The sequence below is a fragment of the Piliocolobus tephrosceles genome, chromosome 10 (genome assembly GCF_002776525.5).
Source record: "Piliocolobus tephrosceles isolate RC106 chromosome 10, ASM277652v3, whole genome shotgun sequence".
In the NCBI taxonomy this organism is placed as follows: Eukaryota; Metazoa; Chordata; class Mammalia; order Primates; family Cercopithecidae; genus Piliocolobus; species Piliocolobus tephrosceles.
The window spans coordinates 26713566-26733223 of record NC_045443.1 but is presented as its reverse complement, the minus strand read 5'-3'; the positions used below and the strand labels follow the sequence as shown (position 1 = coordinate 26733223).

Below are 19658 nucleotides of genomic sequence, written 5' to 3'. Positions count from 1 at the left end.
TCGTGCTGCAACATCACATGGTGGAGAAAGGAAAAGGAAGCAAGCATGTGCTACCATGGCAAAGCCCAAAGCAGCCTTTCTGCATAACCTCCTGCTCTCAAGATACCAAGTCCAGTCCCTTGAGAGCGAGAATGCACTCACTTCCTCTGAAAATTAACCCAGTCCCCTCAGGAGCAGCATTAATTCCTCTTAATGACCTAATCACTTCCCAAAGACCCTACCTCCCCAAATCACCACACTGGGGACAAAATTTCCAACACATGCATTCTGGGTGACACACTCCATGCAAAGCATTATGGAAATTCATGAGCCCAGAAATTAGAAGCTATGGGTGACAAATAACCAATTGTTTAAAATTAAGTGGAGCATATTTTGTACTTCTGATCCTAATCTCAATTTTTTTGAAAATGTGTTCAGTAAATATGTTATAGAGTATCTACATGTTAACATTTCTTCTGTATGCTTTTAATGGAAAAAAAAACTTCTTTAAAAATACTTGATTCTTTTATGTGTAAGTTTGGTTAAAAAAACAAAAACTGGTGGATTTTCACTCAAGAATCCAAATTACTTATGGTGATAACATCTACTATCTATTAGAACAGTGGTTTACAAATGTTAGCAGGATTGAAATCACTTGGAGGGCTTGTTAAAACAGATTGTGGGGTGCAGCAAGAGAGGAGTATACTCCTTCGTAGTTTCTGATTTGGAAAGCTTGAGGTGGGGCCAGATAACTTGCATTTCTAATGTGCTTCCTGGTAATGCTATTTAGCTGTCCCAGAAACCCCATTTTGAGGACCATTCTATTAGGATGAGTGTTAGCCATCTGTAGGAAGGTTAGCTCCATCAAACGTCACAACACGTAATGCTTGATGATAAAATCATAGTACAAAGATAGCATACTTACTGAAAACTGCCCTAAATCATTTTAAAGTGCATTTTTTTGTGGAACGTTTTCCTCGTTTTTATCTCTCCTGCTTTGCCCTGCTTCAAGGGTTGAGCTGTCATGAATCATTTATTTATTATCATCACTAAGGTCTTTTATCAATTGTACTATAGTTTAACACAGACCCTAATGAGTAGGAGTCTAAATCATTTGAAATTAGGACATGTTTGTTTCATTTTTAAATTCTGGCAAATTTCTTGTTATTTTGCACCTATCTTCGTCTTAGTTTGGCTACCATTATAAAGGAAATAATAAACTGATATCTAAGAACCATAGTGGATTTTTAAAAAGATAATAGATAAATGTAACTTACAATGTTTTTAAAACTCCTTGGGTGAAGGTTGTACAGTGCAGAGGGATGCTGGTGGCATTCTAGAGTCGTTCCTTCAGTACTTCTGGGGAGGGAAGGGATCAGTTCCTTACTTTCCTACAGTGTGTGGGGTTTGTGGTGTGTGTGTGTGTGTGTGTGTGTGTGTGTTGAGAGAAAGCTGTCTTGAGAGCTCATGATTTCCCTTGGGTCTGTGGTCCTTTGGTCTGGTTGTCCATGAATCCTCCAGAGCTGTCTTGCAAGGTACTCGAGAGTTTGTGTTGTCTCTTCCCGAGGTTTGTCTGTCTTCCTTGGAATGATCACCCCTGCTGTCCTTTCTGTCCACTGCCACATTTTCCTTCTGGCTGTGCTTTCTTTAAGGCTTTCTCTTTAGATTCTCAAAAACCTATTTTGAAAGTTGAGAAACATGAACATTGCTTCTTTCTGTTTCCATTCCAGTTATATACCAAAATCTGCTCAAGATGATGTGGACAACTCTGTTTGACTAGGGAACAAGGGTGTCTGGGAAAGAAAGAAGGACAAGAATTAACTTTCCAAGAAAGACAGATTTGTTAGCTTTTCTAACTAATCCATTCCGTTGTACTATTTGGTGGGGTATAAGGGCTTTCATCTGCTTCCCATGGCCCATCTCATACCCTTTCCCATTTTCCCTCCTGACTTTCCCCTCCCGCTGCACTCTAAGGTTCTCAACCCCTCCGGAAACTACTATCTCCTCTTTGAGAAAAGAATGCATACAGCCCTTCATGTGTCTTCTGGATTGTTTAGCTTCAGACTTATGCTGGATATTCCTGGTGGTTTCTGGCTGCCTCAGTTCTGCTGACTAAAGTGAGGAGAATGTGCTCCTCCCTCCTAGGAATTCCTGAAGCTGATCTTCTTCTAAAGTGGTCTAAGTACCAAATATTCACTTGCCATAGAGCCATAGTGAATATTTTCTGAGAGATCACACAGTTGAGTCTCATGTGGGAAAGCCTTTTCTTCTTTCTCACAGGACTCTGACCCTACTAATGGAGGAATAATTCTGGCATCAGTATTTGGGAAGACCAGTTATTTTTTCTGTGGTCTGTGTTCTTTATGAAGGACCCCACAGTACTGTAAGGAACCCTGGGCAGATGGCACCATGCCCAAATGGATCCTGTCTTATCCCCAAATTCCGTATTTAAGAGAAAGGAAAAAAGAGATGAATAGAATCTCAGTTTATCTTGCCATAGTCAAGAGAAAAGTTCCTTGGTGGTTTTTATTAACTTCCTAGGGCTGTCATAACAAATGTCCACAACTTGAAAGCTCGCATTGGCAGACATTTCTTGTCTCACAGTTCCGGAAGCTGAAAGTCCTAAGCCAAGATGTTAGCAGGGCAATGCTCTTTCTGAAGGCCCTCGAGGAGGATCCTTCGTTGCCTCTTTTCAGTGTCTGGTGTTTGCCAGCAGTTCTTGGCATATGTTGGCTTATATCACTCCAGTATCTCCTGTGTCATTACATGGCATTCTCCTTTTGTGTCTGACTGTGCCCATATTTCCCTGTTCTTGTAAGGACTCTAGTCGTAGGATTAAGGCCCACCCTAATCCAGTGTGACCTCATTTAACTTCATCACATCTGCAAACTCCTGTTTCTGAATAAGATCACATTCATAGGTACCAGGAGAGAAGATTTGAACATGTGTATCTTTTTGGCTTGATTTGGACACAATTCAACCCACCACAGTATTCTGTGTTTGAACTCACACAGGCATTTAGTGTGGCTCCCAATTCCCTTCTAGTCCTCTTCTCATTGCCCATCCTCCATGGCTTGGCTCATGGGATCCCTCTCTCTATGCAGAACCACTTCCTCATGCCATTCTTTCTTCCTCCTTTCTACCTGGACATTTCATCCATTCTTTAAAACCTTTATCAGATGCACTTCTTAAATGGTTCCTTTCCTCGTGCCACCAAATCTAATGTGATTCCTTGTAATTCTGCCCTCATTTTTCCTTGTATTAATTACATGTCTATCATTGTTTTAATTCCTCCAACTAGAAAGTCGGTTGCCTGAAGAAGAAAATAAGTATTGCTCATCTCTATCATCCCACGGTAGCTAAAACCGTGCTTTGCACTTTACAGGTTCACAGAATCAGAGAAAAAAAAGTCGATGTTTTGAAAACAGGAGGCTTCCATATTTTGCACACTAGAATAGGTAAAGCCTTAGTTTTTGCCCCCTTCTGCTGATTTTTCTCTGCTTCAAATAGGGGTAGTGTTTGGCATGAAGGCATTGTATTGTAATACAATTGCCTGAATATATAAGGCAATTATTCCGACTTCAGGCTCCAGCTCACTTTGTGATCTTGGGAAAGCCAATTGCTATGTCACAGTTTCACCAATTAATAAAATTGGAACTCACAAAAAGAAAATACAGATGAAAAGTAGTAAGGAATAATTATTATTATTTGTCATTGAAGTATGGTTTCTTGATTTTTTTTTCTTCATCCTTACTTGGACCCAAACTGAAATGAACATTAAAATCCTAGTGATAAGAAGATAAATGTGAAATGGATAATAAAGGATGCCACTAAAAATAAAAAGCCCAAGTCTGTCATCTTTATTCCCTAATCTTGGATTCAAAAAATACATGGTGTTGCTCAAAGACTCTGTTGCAGGTTATATATGTTTATGTATAAGGTTTGCACTTATGTGTCTGTCTGTATTTTATGAATATATACATATACATGTTTTTATTCCTATTGAGTGATGCATCTATATTTAAATTACAAATGTGTCATGATTGATAATGATATGCATGATTTTCCTTTTGTCTTCAACATACAATGAAAGAATCTCTTGGTAGTCTTTCCTGTGGGGAATGTCTTTATTTTTTCTTAAGGTTGACTATCCACCAATGCTTTGGATCCTCTCCTCACTAATCTGTATGCATGCACTATACCTACCCATGTATTTATTGCATTGTTATAAAACTTTAATATTGTGATATGTGATACATTATCTCAGGCCTAGTTTTTCTATTTGTAATAATGACCTAATAAGTGTTCCTTGTTGCTAAAATTCTTTTGAAACTGCATACTAACTGGGTAGGCATCATTTGTGCACCATATATAAAACAATTGCTACTATTTTGGCTCATAAAGATTGTTGTGGAATATAAGTATTTCTAAGACCCAGAGATTTCCCCCCATGGCATTTCCCCCTTTTAACATTCAGTGCAGTTGCCCAAATTCAAACTCTCATTATCATTAATATTGATTGTTGGTTGGCTTTCTGAAACATGTTTGTATAGTGACATCAGCTAATTTCAAGTCCTGTTGGGAGCATCTTTGTCAATGGTAAAGTTGGCTATCGTAAGACGGCAGTCCTTGAATATATTCATTAGCAGTTTTTCAGTTTTTAATTAGGATCTAAATTAGATTTCTTATTGTTACAACTCTCCACAGATGTGCCATACTTGTGCAGAAACTTACCAGGTATTTTTACCTTTGGTTTCCAAAGCACATAATAGTAAATGGTGTGATTGCTGCTTTGGATGTTGGGTTTTTTTTCTTTTTTTTAAAGTCATATAAAAGGGTACGTGGCATATAAAAGTGTGGCGTAGACAAATGTGGCTAAAGAGTCCATCACTAAGACAACTGAATATCTTTGGTTGGCAGTGCGTTCATTCTACAGAATATTTTGAATCAGATTGCATGTATAGGGGACTAAATCCTTTAAAAACTATTGAGCATATGTTAATTGGTTTCTAAGACATTGTATTGTGCTTTCAGTAAACTGTTAATTTGGACCAGGAAAGCTCTGTATTGGTATCAGTCGTTTTTATGCATTTCACAATCATCGAGATATTCCTTAATTCTTTTGCATTTTGTCTATATAATAGGAATGCTATCCTTGCTTTATCATATAGGGTTCCATTCAGCATTGATTGGGTACCCAATAAAAGTGGAACTCACATTAGAAAAACACAGATGAAAAGTACTAAGAAATAATTATTATTGAATATCATCAAAGTGTAGTTTCTTGATTTTTTTTTTTTACCTTGTCCTTACTTGGACCCAAACTGAAATGAACATTAAAATCCCAATGGTAAGAAGATAAATGTGAAATGGATAATAAAGGATGCCACTAAAAATGGTTATTTCCTTCCTCCAAATAGCTTATAATCTATCGGAATACATATGAGTACATAAATAACTGTCAAACAAGAAAAAATATTAAAATATTTTCTTTCTACAAATACTGGAATTTGTACCATTGTCTGATTTCTAATCAGATTTATTTGCCCTTCTTCTTTACAGAGGATGAAACAGAGAGATAATTCATTGAGGCTTAAGAGTTGTTGTCCATTTAAATCCATGAATATATGTTATTAACTAGCCCATTTCTTCATTGATTTCAACAAATATTTATTGACTCTATTTTATGTATCAAGTTCTGTTTTTGGCGCTGAGAACAAAGAGATGAGTAAGACCAGGCCCTTTAATTTGAGGATGTCACAGACCACTGGAGAGAAATAATAGTTACTCAGATACAATATGAGAAATTTCATAATATAGATACGTGCAGGGCTCTATCAGAACACAGAACAGGGAGGAGCAAATAAGCCTCATTAGTCAAGACCCTCTATTACAAAGAATATGAAAGATTTCCAGGTAGAAAAAAACAGTGAAGTTTTCTCTGTTTTGTTTGTATTATTCTTTTTCAATTATATATTTCAAGTTTTCAAAGATATGTAAAGATGGCTTATCTAATCATGAATGAAAATATTGTTCTAATGCAAGGGAGGCCTATGTGGGTGTTTTCTTTTCTTTTCCTTTTTTTTTTTTTTTTTTTTTTTTGAGTCCCTTTTAGAATGCCTCTTCTCTGCAATAAAACAAGACACATGCAGAATCATGTCATTAAGTCAACAGGAGGGAGAGAGGCCCACAGATGTTTCTGTTAAGCAGGATATACTAACTGAAAGTGATTTGTATAGATTTGTTTACTATTACATGAAATAACATTAATGGTTTCTTAAAATAACTGCAGCAGTTTTTGACCCTATAAAGTGATCATAAAGAAGTAAAAGTTTTTAAATAAATAAACAGGAGAAATTATTCAAATTACCATCTCACCTTGGGAGACTATCAGTTATGTAAGATTTAAAGAGTTCCAGTATTTAAGTATATCTTTTTTATGTGTTGTTGACCTTACCCAACAAAACTGTAGATCTCATTATTGACAACTCTCTTTATACTCTGTGACTTTACCCAGACAGCTGAATATTGCCGGAGAAAAACACACAAATATGGTTCCTGGCCTCCCTTTGACCATAACATAAGGGAGACCCTTAAGGCTTCCTGGCAGTACTACTGTATTTCCAAGTCCATGTACTTTCCCTAGCTATTTTATAGTTGCTTTTCATCAGTTATCCAACACCTCCTCTGTCGTCCTCATTATCAGCTTCCTACTTCACTGAGAAAAAAAGTAACCAGAAAAGAACTTCTCAGTGTTCCCATCATCACAACCACCCAACCTCCTGAATCTGTGCCCATATTCCCTGCTGTCTCTAAGGGTAAATTTATTCCTATCTAAGGCAAACCCCTTTACAAATGTTCTAGATCATTCCACTCTCACCTAATCAAGATGTTGCTCTAGTGAATAGTCCCTTTCAAAACCAAACAAACACGATGTTCTATTTTCCGTATTTAAAAAATCCACCTTTATCCCTGCCCTTTTGTCTACCTGCCATCCTATTTCTTGGCTCTCCCTCACACCTGCAGTCCTCAAGAGTTGTCTCTACTCACTCTCCTTGTGTATACCTCCTCGCCTCCCATTCTTTTTTAAACTCACTACAATTAAGCTTTGGTATCCACCACTTCCTAAAACTGCTGCTGTGAAGCTTTTCAGTGATTTCTGAGTTGCTAAACCAAATGACATTTCCCTGAGGACTTACCTGCCTCATTTAACGCAGATAATCACTCCATCCCTCTTGAAATTATTTCTTCCCTTGGCTGCAAGACACCTGGCTGCGTGGGGTTTTGTTCCTACCTTCCTTAACCAACTTTCTTAGTCTAGTTTGCCGGTATCTTTTCTCTTACTAACCTATATTGGAGTTCCGTGGAGCTCCTTTCTCTGTCTAAGCTCACTTTTAGGTGATCTCACTAAGGCTCATGATTTTAAGTATCAGCCATATATTGACGACCCCTCCATGCACAGCTCCAGCTCTGACCTCTGCCCAGAATTCCTGACAAACAAATCCAACAGCCCACTCCTCATCTAAAGCTTCACATGTCCACAACCGAAGTCCTGATTTTATCCTGCTAAATGTACTCCTCCTACATTTTTTCTTAGTAAATGACAAACAAATCCAACAGCCCGCTCCTCGTCTAAAGCTTCACGTGTCCACAACCAAAGTCCTGATTTTATCCTGCTAAATGTACTCCTCCTACATTTTTTCTTAGTAAATGACATTTCTAAACTATTAGTTGCTCAGGTCAATAACTTTGGAATCATCCTTAATTCTCTTTCTTTCACGCCCCAGATCCAGTCAGTAAAGAAATCACGCCAGTTTTGCCTTCAAGAACTGGCCACTTCTTAAAACATGCTGAGGTACCTAAATGATTACAATAATTTTATGCTTTCAAACTCATTGAGATTTTTATTTTTATTTATTTATTTTTTTTGAGGCGGAGTCTCGCTCTGTCGCCCGGACTGGAGTGCAGTGACCGGATCTCAGCTCACTGCAAGCTCCGCCTCCTGGGTTTACGCCATTCTCCTGCCTCAGCCTCCCGAGTAGCTGGGACTACAGGCGCCCGCCACCTCGCCCGGCTAGTTTTTGTATTTTTAGTAGAGATGGGGTTTCACCGTGTTAGCCAGGATGGTCTCGATCTCCTGACCTCGTGATCCGCCCGTCTCGGCCTCCCAAAGTGCTGGGATTACAGGCTTGAGCCACCGCGCCCGGCCGAGATTTTTAGAAACCCCTTTAAGTCACAACAAGTTTCATGACTATGGTTTGTAATAAAAATGTGTATAATTCAAATTTAGTTCAAAGAAACATAAATAGAAAATAGGAAATGGTTTTCTTGAGTGATTAATGACCCTGAAAACCAATTCTGAAATAACAATTTTCAAAATGATTTGCTCTAGAGCAACATCAGTGTAATGAATATTTAGCTTACCAAATTATCACTTACAAGGATAATGTTCATTTGGTTTTCTAGGTTCTGAATTATTATTTAAAATTCATCTCCATGATTATAATCACAGTTTGTATGAAGATCTCATGAATCATAGGAAAACTTATCGCTCTATAATGTTGATAAAATACTGGCTCTACCATTTTCTAGCTATGTTATCACAAACAAGTTCCTCACACTCTCCGTGCTTCAGTTTCCTCATCTGTCAATAGCAATAATAAAGAGTGCCTACCACTGAATTTCTTAGTAGGTTCAAGTAAGATCATGTACTTGAAGTACGTAGAATTAGTACCTGTCATGAAGTTGGAGGCAGGCATTGTGCTAGGAGTGAGAGAGTTCTGTGGTAGAGTCTTTGTTAGTAGAAGCCCTCAGGGAATTTAAGCATTAATAGGATATTTGATAAGTGAAAGACATTGCAAGATTTCAGGAATTGCTCGAGACAACCATAAAGGAGACATCTGAAGGCAACATGTATTACTAATGTACAAAGTGAGAGAACTAGCCAGCAAATGCTGTAGACATTCAAATGAGAGAGAAAGATGACTTCCACCACCAGCAGTTTAAAATAATTTATGGTGAAATTTTTGCTTTTTTAAATGCTCAATTTCAATGACAATAAAATCAAGATCTATACCCAGAAAGCACTAATTTTGGCTTACAAACGTGCAGAAACATAGGACTTTATACCAACTACTAATGTAGAGCTTAGATTACATGCTATAAGAGAAACTCTTCTGAAATACAGATACCTATTTATGTGTGTGTAGGAAAAACACACATTTATATTGTTCCCACTACTCACTGATTTATTGCACTGTTGATCACTTTGTTTTTATGTGTATGTAGTGTAAATTTACTATAGACAGTATCAATTATGTATCACTGGGAACATTTCTTCTTCCTGGTACAATCATATATTTACTGAAGACATAAATTTAATCAACAAATATTAATGGCTGATCATTGTGATTTCATTATCTCTGCCTTTCAAATACAGACATGCTTTCCTGAAGTGTAACTAATTGTCCTTAACCCTAGGACTGTGAAGCTATGTATACAAGTAGACAAAATTATTTCAAAGTTCGACCCCAGAAAAGGGTAAAAAAGGACCTAAAACCTTTATCTTTTCCCCACTCTAGTTGGCCCGCCACAATAAACTATTGCAGCAGATGCTCAAACCAGGATCGGATCCAGATGAAGGAGATGAAGCCTTAAAGTATTATGCCAACCACACTGCACAGATTGAGGTAACCATCTATTATTTATTGAAAGGGACCAACTGTGAAAAGTTGTGCTTACTTTCTATTTTAGACCATTTTCATATTTTTTCTAGAGCAGTGATGCAGAATTGAGTGGTTTAAAGTGAAAAATGTATAGTAAAAGGATGAGTGAGGAGTGATGTATAGGAAAATGAGGTGTACATCTTTCAAAGTTGTCTTTTTACTAAGACTATATGTAAAATTTCTTTTGTAATTAATAGATTTTTTTTAACCATAGAAGAAATTAATCATTGCAGAGCAATAGTGTTTGAGAGATGGGATTATTATAATAGAAGGCTTCATTCAGGAAAAGGTTTCTTTTTTAAAATTGTGGAAGGCTTATTAAAATAGAGATCTCCAACAATTCACAAGTGGAGTAAACATGAAAGAAACTAATACAGTTTTCATATTGATACCATAGCCTTGGAAAGGTTTAACAGTTTCCATTTTCAGTATGCAGCAATTGACCTCCCCTGACCCTCATAAATGAGACATTATTTCATGTTGGTGGCAGTTCAGGAGGTGTGGGTCAAAATGGACTTATCATTATATGTTCTGAGACCCATCTGGCTGTCATTTACTAGCTATGGTATCATTTTGACACTGGCTGGCAGAGCTAATCAGGCAGAAGTGAGCAGAGTAGTTGACGCTTGTCACTCCTATAATTTACGTTTATACATTCATTCACTTTGGCAGATATTTTTTACTTTTCAGCAGAGTGCATAATGGGCATCACTGTGTTCACTCTCGGGATATATAACCCCTACACTGTATTGTTTACTATTGCCATACCTTTGTGTCACAGAAGTGGATACCTTGCTCACATTTGTAAACATTAATAGTACCACAACTTTGGTGTTAGACTTGACTTAGTGGAATCCATGAGCTGAACTAGCAGCAAAAACATTTCTGTACAAGTAGAAATAGGTCTTCAAACCATGAAGGTCTTAAGGAAGATCCCAGAAGTCAAAGTACAAAGCTAGGAGATCAGAAGAGACCAGGGAATAGGAAATAGAGTGAGCAGGCCATGGAGAGAAGTTTGGTTAATGCCTGTGAGAGACGGGAGCTGTTGATGTTGTTTTATTGATTCCAGCAGTGAGGAGAGATTTAGCTATAAATACATACATTCAGTAAATATTTACTGAGTACTTACTCTCTACCAATTCACACATATAGAAGATAATTCTGTGTCATAAGTATATAAACAAAGGGCCAAGGAAATGTAGAGAAAATAGTAATTAGTGGTGCCTGAGCAATTTCAGGATAGATGTCACTGAGAAGGTTACCTTTAAGAATGTGTTAAAGATTGAGTATGAGTTTCTCCTTCAGAATGGGGATTTCAGAAGGAAGAAAGTAAGTGAAGGGAAGGTAAAAAACACAGGAAGGAGATGACTATTTTCAAAAGATCAATCTGGTTGCTGTTTGGAGACAAGACTGGAAAAGAGAGTGGGATAGAAAACACACATAGATCAGATAGGAAGATATTATAATGGTAAGTGTGAGAGATGATATTGAAGATGGCTGGACTGGAAAATACATATATATAGATACATACATGCATGTACATCTCTATATAGTGATATATATATGTAGTAAACACACACATATACATATACATATTGACAGGGCTTGAAGTTGAATTTCACATGTTAGGAGAATGGTGTGCAAAAGGATGTCCTCTGGGCTACTCATTTGAATAAATGAGCAAAAGTTGGTGCCATGTATGAGAATGCTAGGAGAGAGTGAAGTTTGGCAGCTAAAAGATAGAAGAAGATTATTTGTTCATTATTGGATGGATTGAATTCGAGGTGACTTTGAGTCATCCATGGAGTTCGATATACAAGTCCGGGTTTCAAAGGAGTGGTCCAGGCTGATGAACTCATTCATCAGTTCTCATGTTCATCTAAAGCCAGCTCACATGACCCACTCAGAGAGGCCTTCCTCCCTTCTCCAGGTATTCATTAATTCCATCTCACTGTGTATGCTTCCACAACAGTTTGGTTATTCTGTTAGTTTAATATTTATCACATTGGAATATTATTAGCTTCATATATGTCACTTCTCCTTTACTTGAGGCAGGGACTGGTCTTGGTCATCTTTGTATTTCCAAAACTGAACCCTGTGCCTTGAATGTAACCACAACAATTCATGTTATTGAGAATAATAGTTTGTCTGCAAGTTGTAGACTTAAAGACCCTGGGAAATAGGAAGAGCCTCACGTCTAATCGCCCATCTAAGAAGGTATTGCCCTGTAATAATCTGCTTCTGCTTTAAATTCTTCCTGCAATAGAGTTCTCACTACATCATGAGGAAACTGATCTGATTTTGAATGACTCTAATAATTAGAAACTTTTTTTTAATAAAGAATTAACATTAGCCCATTTTAATATTTACATTCAGAACATTTTCCCCCCTCAACATGATAGCTTGACTCTAACATCTGAAGAGCCATCATGATTACTAAACTACAAGCTCTTACCCATTGGGGTTCGTGTTGTTTTTTCTCCAACATGCCTCACCTAAAGACTGAATAAGCATTTGTTGAATAAATGTATTGAAAAATTATCCATCTCTGGTTTTTTGCAGTGAACACACCTCCATTTCCTTCAGTAATCCCTCCAGTTTGTCCATGCTGTTTGCAAAATGTGGCAAATGTAATCAAACATAACATTTCATAAAAGGACTGAAGAGCTTGGCTTATAATAATCTAGACACAATTTCTTGATGAACCCTGAGATTTTTTAAAAAATATTTGATACTATTGGATCAAGTAAACCTTTTTTTTCCATATGGTTGCCTGTCATACCAAATATGTCCAATTATTTTGTACAATTGATTTTAGTAACCTATATCCAGGAATTCTTATTTACCTTACTAAATTTCATGTAGTTTGCTTTATGACAGTATTCTAGTAGGTAATTGAATATATCACATATCATTTAGGATACCTTCAGTTACAAGTTTAATAGAATACCACACTGACGATTGTTTAGATAGTAAAATTTTATCTGATGGGAAGTCTGGAGTACCAGTAGTTCTATAATTGATTCAGTGACTCAGTGATGTCTTAAAATATGCAAACTCTTCACATATTTATACTAGGTTCCTTATCATGCTGACTCTATCTCACCTCATGTTTGCAAAATGGCTGCTACAGTTCCAAGCATCATGCCCTTAGACCCTCTTGTTCTAAGCAAGAAGAAAGATGGTACAGGCAAACCAAAGAAACAAAAACAAACAAACAAAAAACTTTTGTTTTTATGTATTTGGTTTTCATTTTTGTTTTTGTTGTTGTTGTTGCTGCTGTTGTTGTTGTTTTGTGTGTCTCTTATGGCTCTCTGCCTTTACCAACAAACAAAATCTCTCCTGGAAGCCCTTTCGGGAGATTTCTCTTTATGCCTCACTTTCTAGAGGTACAGCCCATGACCACCACCACACCAGTCAGTAGCAAAGGGAAGCAGAATTACTCTTTTGGGTTAAGCCAATCCTTATTCATTCCTGAGAACTGGGCACTGTACATACATGTGAACCTTGAAATTTAGGCTACATGAACCCTTGTTACATAGTAAAGCTGTATGAAAATAGTCAGTCTTTTTTTTTTTTTTTTTAGTCTAAAGTTAAACAATCACAAATAACAAATAAGGGAGGCTCAAAATTATGGGTATTTAAATATGGGTATATGTTTACTTGGATGTTGTACCTAGAAAAATATGTTTTGCCATGAGTAAGAGAACATTTTAATGATATAAAGCACTTTTCTCTGTAGAGTTCAGACACATAATGTTGAATATGTCATTTGTTACCCAAAAGCCCCTTTTAGGACGAAGAGGCTAAGAACAAGATACAAATAGTATAAGTGCTATATTTAAGCCTACCCAGCCAATCACTTTCTAATTAAGACTGTCTTAGTTTTAGGATGTACTTCACAAAAATAAAAGTGGGTGGCAGAAGTATAATGCTAACCCAGAAAGAATAAAAGGTTTTTAGTTTTTGTTATGTTAAACAAAGTATAGTGTTTATGATATATTAGTCAATTAATTTCTCTTTTTTAAGAGAAAAATGCAAAGTAGTGTAGTAAAAAGGGTTCTTTCAGATATTTCAAGTTGGCATATTTTTTCACAACTGAGTTCATAAAACATCATCTTCAAACTCATATTAAAAACAAAAGCAAGTCTAAGGCTGAGGTGTCCAAAAGGCTAAAAACAATGCAAATTAATATTTTCAGATTGTCCGGCATGATAGGACCATGGAACAAATAGTTTTTCCTGTCCCCAATATATGTGAATACCTCACTCGAGAATCCAAGTGCCGTGTGTTCAATACAACTGAAAGGGATGAACAAGGAAGTAAAGTGAATGACTTTTTCCAGCAAACAGAAGATCTCTACAATGAAATGAAGTGGCAAAAGAAAATCAGGAGTAAGTACAGTAAACTGAAATGGTTAGTTTTGTGCATAGTGGTAGATAATTTGGTACTCTGGGACACATGATGCAGCTCATTTAAATTGTTTTTTAATGTCTTGCCAGTCTGACATACTGAATTCACTTGCAGGCTTAAGGATGTCCACTTAGTCTACCACTGGAGCCAAGACACCTGCAGCTTAAGGAAAACAGAAAGCCCTAACTAATTACATCAACTCTTCATGATGATCCTTTTTTTTAAATAAATATTATGAAATGCAGGGTTGCAGCTGTACGTTTTCAAATGTTGAACAGCTGCAGGTTTGAAGCCCATGAGTGGGCCCTGACTGGCCTGTCAGTGAATAGGATTGAGAGACATCAGCTCCTGCACACTCTTCCTCTATTGTCCTGAGATTGAGGGGCTTGTTTCATGTTTTGCTGAGAGTAATTCTTTCTTTGAACATATCTTTACCTCCCCTCACCAAACAAGCTCTACATTCTTGACACTTGTATTTAAATAAGACAATGTTATAATATTCCAGTTAAAAAATCAGTTTAGTACAGTTCCCATGACTTATCTCTTAGATCCCAAATCTATTAGGAAACACTGACTTTTAAAATTTAAAATTTTAGAATTTTTAAATAAACTTTAGTTTATTTTCCAAGATAAGGGATCTCATGAGTTTTTCACAAAAGTCAGTGGGGGAAACTCTTGAGTAGGTCTTTTTCAGTCCCTTGGAGTTTTCTAGACAAGCAGGATATGTTCTCAATACTTCTATTCAACAGTATTTCATTATGCTAGTTTTCAGGAACTTTAGTAGGTATGATTTATGAATTCGAGTGGTGCTTGAGAAATGTCTTTAGGTATAGGGGTGTGGTATGCATTTTCAGGCTTTTAAAACAGAATGTTTTTTAAAAAATCAAAATTATTCTCCCTTAGCAATTTACCATGTAGAGCCTTATGGAATTCAGTGAAAATTTTGGGTGTCTAAAATACATATGAAGACACGATTTCATTTGGAGCATTTAAAAAACATACATTTTCTGGTCAGGCATGGTGGCTCATGCCTGTAAATCCCAACACTTTGGGAGGCCAAGGCAGCCAGATCATGAGGTCAGGAGATTGAGACCATCCTGGCTAACACAGTGAAACCCTGTCTCTACTAAAAATATAAAATATTAACCGGATGGGGTGGCATGCGCCTGTAGTCCCAGCTACTTGGGAGGCTGAGGCAGAAGAATCATTTGAAACCAGGAGGCAGAGGTTGCAGTGAGCCAAGATTGCACCACTGCACTCCAGCCTGGGCAACAGAGCGAGACTCTGTCTCAATAAAACAAATAAACAAACAAAAAACAAAACAAAACAAAAAACACATATATTTTCTCCTTGACAATAAATTGAATACTGAACTAGTGCTTTGGGGGGTCTGTGCTTTTAAAAAAAATAAGCATTTTGTCATTTACCAAAAATTAATTCTTAAAATAATTTTCAATGTACATTTTACTGTAAAATTTGGAAACAGCTTATTATGAGGCCATAGGCAGAATCTAATTCATTTGGTAGATTCAATAGTGAGGATTTGTTATTACAAATGCATGCATCAACATCTTCTAATTTTGTCTTAATGGTCTACCTTTAAAAACGAGGACTCCTAATTGAGGAATGATGGAGATGCAGATGTTTACAGTTTATGGTACATTAGTCAATTAAATGGCATAGCTAATCATAGCATATTTCGGCATTGGAATGTTCCCTTCCAAGAGAAGGAAAACAAGATGTACTGAAGAGAAGTACAGTTTGTAAGTAGGCAATAGGCACTAGGTTGAAATTCACAGGATTTATCTACAAAGTTTATCATTTCCATTTGAAAATCAATGTGCCATTGCCCCTTGATTAACTTAAATTTTTTAATCCTGGTGTTAAGTTTTGAAAGTTAGAGAACGGACAAGAACTATAGGAGCCATGTGAGTGCCCAGGGCAGGCTAGTAAGTTTGGCTCTCATTCAAACTTACATGCATTGCAAGTCTGTTCAGTTATTTAACAGAGGTGGAAAGAACTGACTTTTGGTTAATGTAAACTGTATTCGATTGATGCATTTACTAATTCATTTCTGATGACAGACACAGAGTCCTTTGTTGAATATATTCAGCAAAGCCTATTCCACTTATTAGCCGTTTTTATTGTAGTGCTCATTTTCTTCTGCTGTTTCAAACCCAACAAGTTCTTAGGAAGATTTAAGGTTTAAAATGTAGATAATATTATAAATCACTAGTTCCCTGTCAGGAGTACTATGTCTCATGATTAGGTTTCATAGTTCAGGTAACTGTGACTGTGTCGTAGGAATTTTCATTAGAAATATATCTGTGCTATGGGTTTGGAGTTTTTTTATTTGACTTTAAGGCATGGGAGTGGGACCAATTTATCGATATTACCAAATTATCCAATGAAGTATATCATTTCATTAAAAGGGACCCCAGGCAACTGCTAAACTGCTCTGCAGATAGATTACAGAGAATTATTACAGAATCACCTTTTCTGACCACCTTTAGCGATTGCAAAATTCCTCGCCCTTCTACAGTAGTTTAGGCCTAAACTGGCTGAAGGATGAAAAACGGAATCAAATTTCACTCCTTTATGGTTCTGATTGTTTTTGACTGACTTAAGTCAAATATTTATTTAAATAGGTTTTTATAATAGTTTACAAAAATGATGCATTTAGTAAAATATTGTTTTGGTAAGCCTCGTGTGTTGAAACCAAAATTTATTTTTCTGTTCTGTTCCTTTACGCCTCTCACTTCCTAGATAACCCTGCACTGTTCTGGTTCTCGAGGCACATCTCTCTCTGGGGGAGCATTTCCTTCAACCTGGCTGTGTTCATCAATTTAGCTGTTGCTCTCTTCTACCCATTTGGGGATGATGGAGATGAAGGCAAGTGCTCGTTTTTCCTTAAAAGATAAATATTTTAAAGTTCCCACTTAACTATTTAGAGCTTCAAAATAAGAATAGTTTCATTCCTGTTAAATGGATTTTTCTATACTTGTTGGAAGTAGAGTATGATAGTAAATAGAATAGGCAGAAAAGTGTGGTCAATAGAATTGTTATTTTTTAAAAAGCTCATATACACAATTGTTATTAGAGCTACATTATATCTTGGCAAATGAAGCAATGAAAAAATTTGTCATTTCTACCTAATTATTATGACCCCAAACATTTTTATACTGTATCATTTCCGTTATGCAAATGACAGCTCTGTGCCCAAATATTAATTGTTGTTACCTAAATACTGGCATTTATATTTTACTCTCTTTGTTTTCTGTCTTGTCTAAGGTTTCTATAGTGAGCGTACATGTAATCTAGAAATAATTTTTAATTCTATACTAAAGTCAGGGATTCTTAAGATAGTTAAATGTTTGTCATCTGAGGTTTCAAAAGTTTACAGCATATGACAAGACAATAATAGGAAATAAAGGATACTGAATATGAAACTAATATTATTAAACTAATAATACAGAAGCAAAAATGAGAAAGTATATCATTTTAGGTGAAATTAGAAATATAGGAGAAATATACTGAATTGTGAGACTTTGGGAAGTAAGTTTTGTGTAAGTTAGGTGGAGAGCATGGGAAGTATGTTACAGGTTTGGGCTACAATCTGGTAAATAACTTTGGAATGGGCATGGAAAGAATGGCTTGGAAGAGAAGATAGAGAAATCGGCTAATAATAACCATGCAGTGCTTTTGCGTCTCATCATTTCATGGGATTACTGTGAGAATTTGATGAGATGCTGTAGGTAAAGCATTTAGAATAGTACCTGATAAACCTTCAATAAAGTTCAATGGTGGTGGTTGCTGTTTAAAAGGTACATATTTGTACTACAGAAAGAAGCCTCGAGAAAAGAGAGTATGATAAGAGCAACAGGTATTTCAGCCTATTTCAGATGAACTGGGGGTGGGCAGGAAAGGAAATGGGAGTCCGAAAGTCATTTGCTCTTTTACAGATTCATTACAGGTAACATAGATATCAAAGTTCTAAATTTTAGCTGTAATCTGAGTAGTCATGAATAACCACTGTTTTTGCAGGACATACCCAGAATAAAAGAAGAATATTAAGCAATGGAGTGGATGTATGAGTTAAACAGCAGTGAAAATGTAGCACATATTTGGCCATCCATTATAGAGCAACTGCACATTCACCAGGAAGTAAAAACGGCTTTCTCTTCACTATGTTTAGTCTCCTTTAGTGATAAACTCTTAGCATGGAGGAATACAACTCTTGGGAGGAAAGAAGTCCAGCATGAAATGATAAATCAATATCATCTGCACACAGAATGCGGACAAGATTATAGAGTCCCAGTTAGTAGAAGCATAAAGTCTTAAAAAAGGAAGCAATTCTGGAAATCATCTAATATCAAGCACTCATTTGACAGATGAACAGATGAAAGTCCAGAAAGCCTAAAAAATGGCAGATCTTAGAGTAAAAGGCTAACCCTTTTGTGTCCAGTCTAGGATCTTTCTCCATGGATTGGAAGCACGTCATTAACAGGCGCCCCTTCTTCATACAGGACCTGATTTCCCTTGAGTTCCATTCCATGATCTCCCTTTCTTGACCACCAGAGCCAATGTATGTAGGCTCTGCTGCCACCTATTGTACATGAAATATAAGAGTGATGGGAAATGCCACCCCTCTGGACAGTTGCTCTTTACTCATTCAGGAGAAGCAGAACACATGGTATTTGTAACACTTGCCTGGCCAATAATAGTTATAATAGTAATACTGATAATAATAACAGCAGCGGATGTTGTTCACCACTTAGACTGGGTCAGGGAAAATGCTAAGCATTTCGCATACATTTCACTTAATCTTCCTGACAAATCCGTATTCTTATGAAGGAAGAATATCCTTATGGATGAAGAATATTTTTATGGATGAAGAAACTGAGGCTGAAGATTTGCCTTGTAATTAGAGTTCAAAAATGTATTTTTAAATAAGCTCACCAGGTATTGCTGGTGCAACTGGTCCTTGAAAAAGGACATGAAATAACAGATTTTCAAAGACGTTCTTTACCCATTAATGGTGGGAAGGGAGGAGCATTTTCTCTCCTTAATACTTTATATATGTATCCATTTTCTGTAATAAGCATATTATTTTAATAATACAAATGTTTTTTAATTTAGTCTATATATTTTTAAATCTTAAAAAGTATGAAGTTTTATCTTTTATAAAATAAAATCCAGAAAGCAAAATTGCAAACTTCAATCCAGTTCACATCATGGAGCTCTGCTATCTACCTCATGCAGACTCTATAGTTTCCTGCACAGAACATGCTGCTTCTTACTTCCCTGTTTCTCTCTATCCCTCTGCCTCCCAAGTAGCTTCATGAGATCTTTCTGTTTCCTCTACCTCAGTCCAGCTAAAGCAGATATCCACTCAGAAATCCCTGGGTGGCCTGTACTATTGTGCCTTATTCATTTCTTGGTCCGTTAACTAGACTGTGAAGTCTTTGAGGACAAGGACAAGTTTACTAATCTTTGTATTTTTTTAAAATACAAAGATGATAAAATCTTTGTATTTAACAG

The 19658-nt window shown here is 36.5% G+C and overlaps 1 protein-coding gene across 2 annotated transcripts in view; it reads left to right on the top strand.

Moving 5' to 3' along the window:
- ITPR2 (inositol 1,4,5-trisphosphate receptor type 2) overlaps positions 1 to 19658 on the top strand; it is a 492964-nt gene that overhangs the window by 379540 nt on the left and 93766 nt on the right. For both annotated transcript variants that reach the window (XM_023209041.2, XM_023209040.2), the window contains 3 exons: positions 9561 to 9668; positions 13906 to 14098; positions 16884 to 17009. In XM_023209041.2, the coding sequence (XP_023064809.1) occupies positions 9561 to 9668; positions 13906 to 14098; positions 16884 to 17009 (427 nt within the window). The remainder of the gene's footprint in view (positions 1 to 9560; positions 9669 to 13905; positions 14099 to 16883; positions 17010 to 19658) is intronic.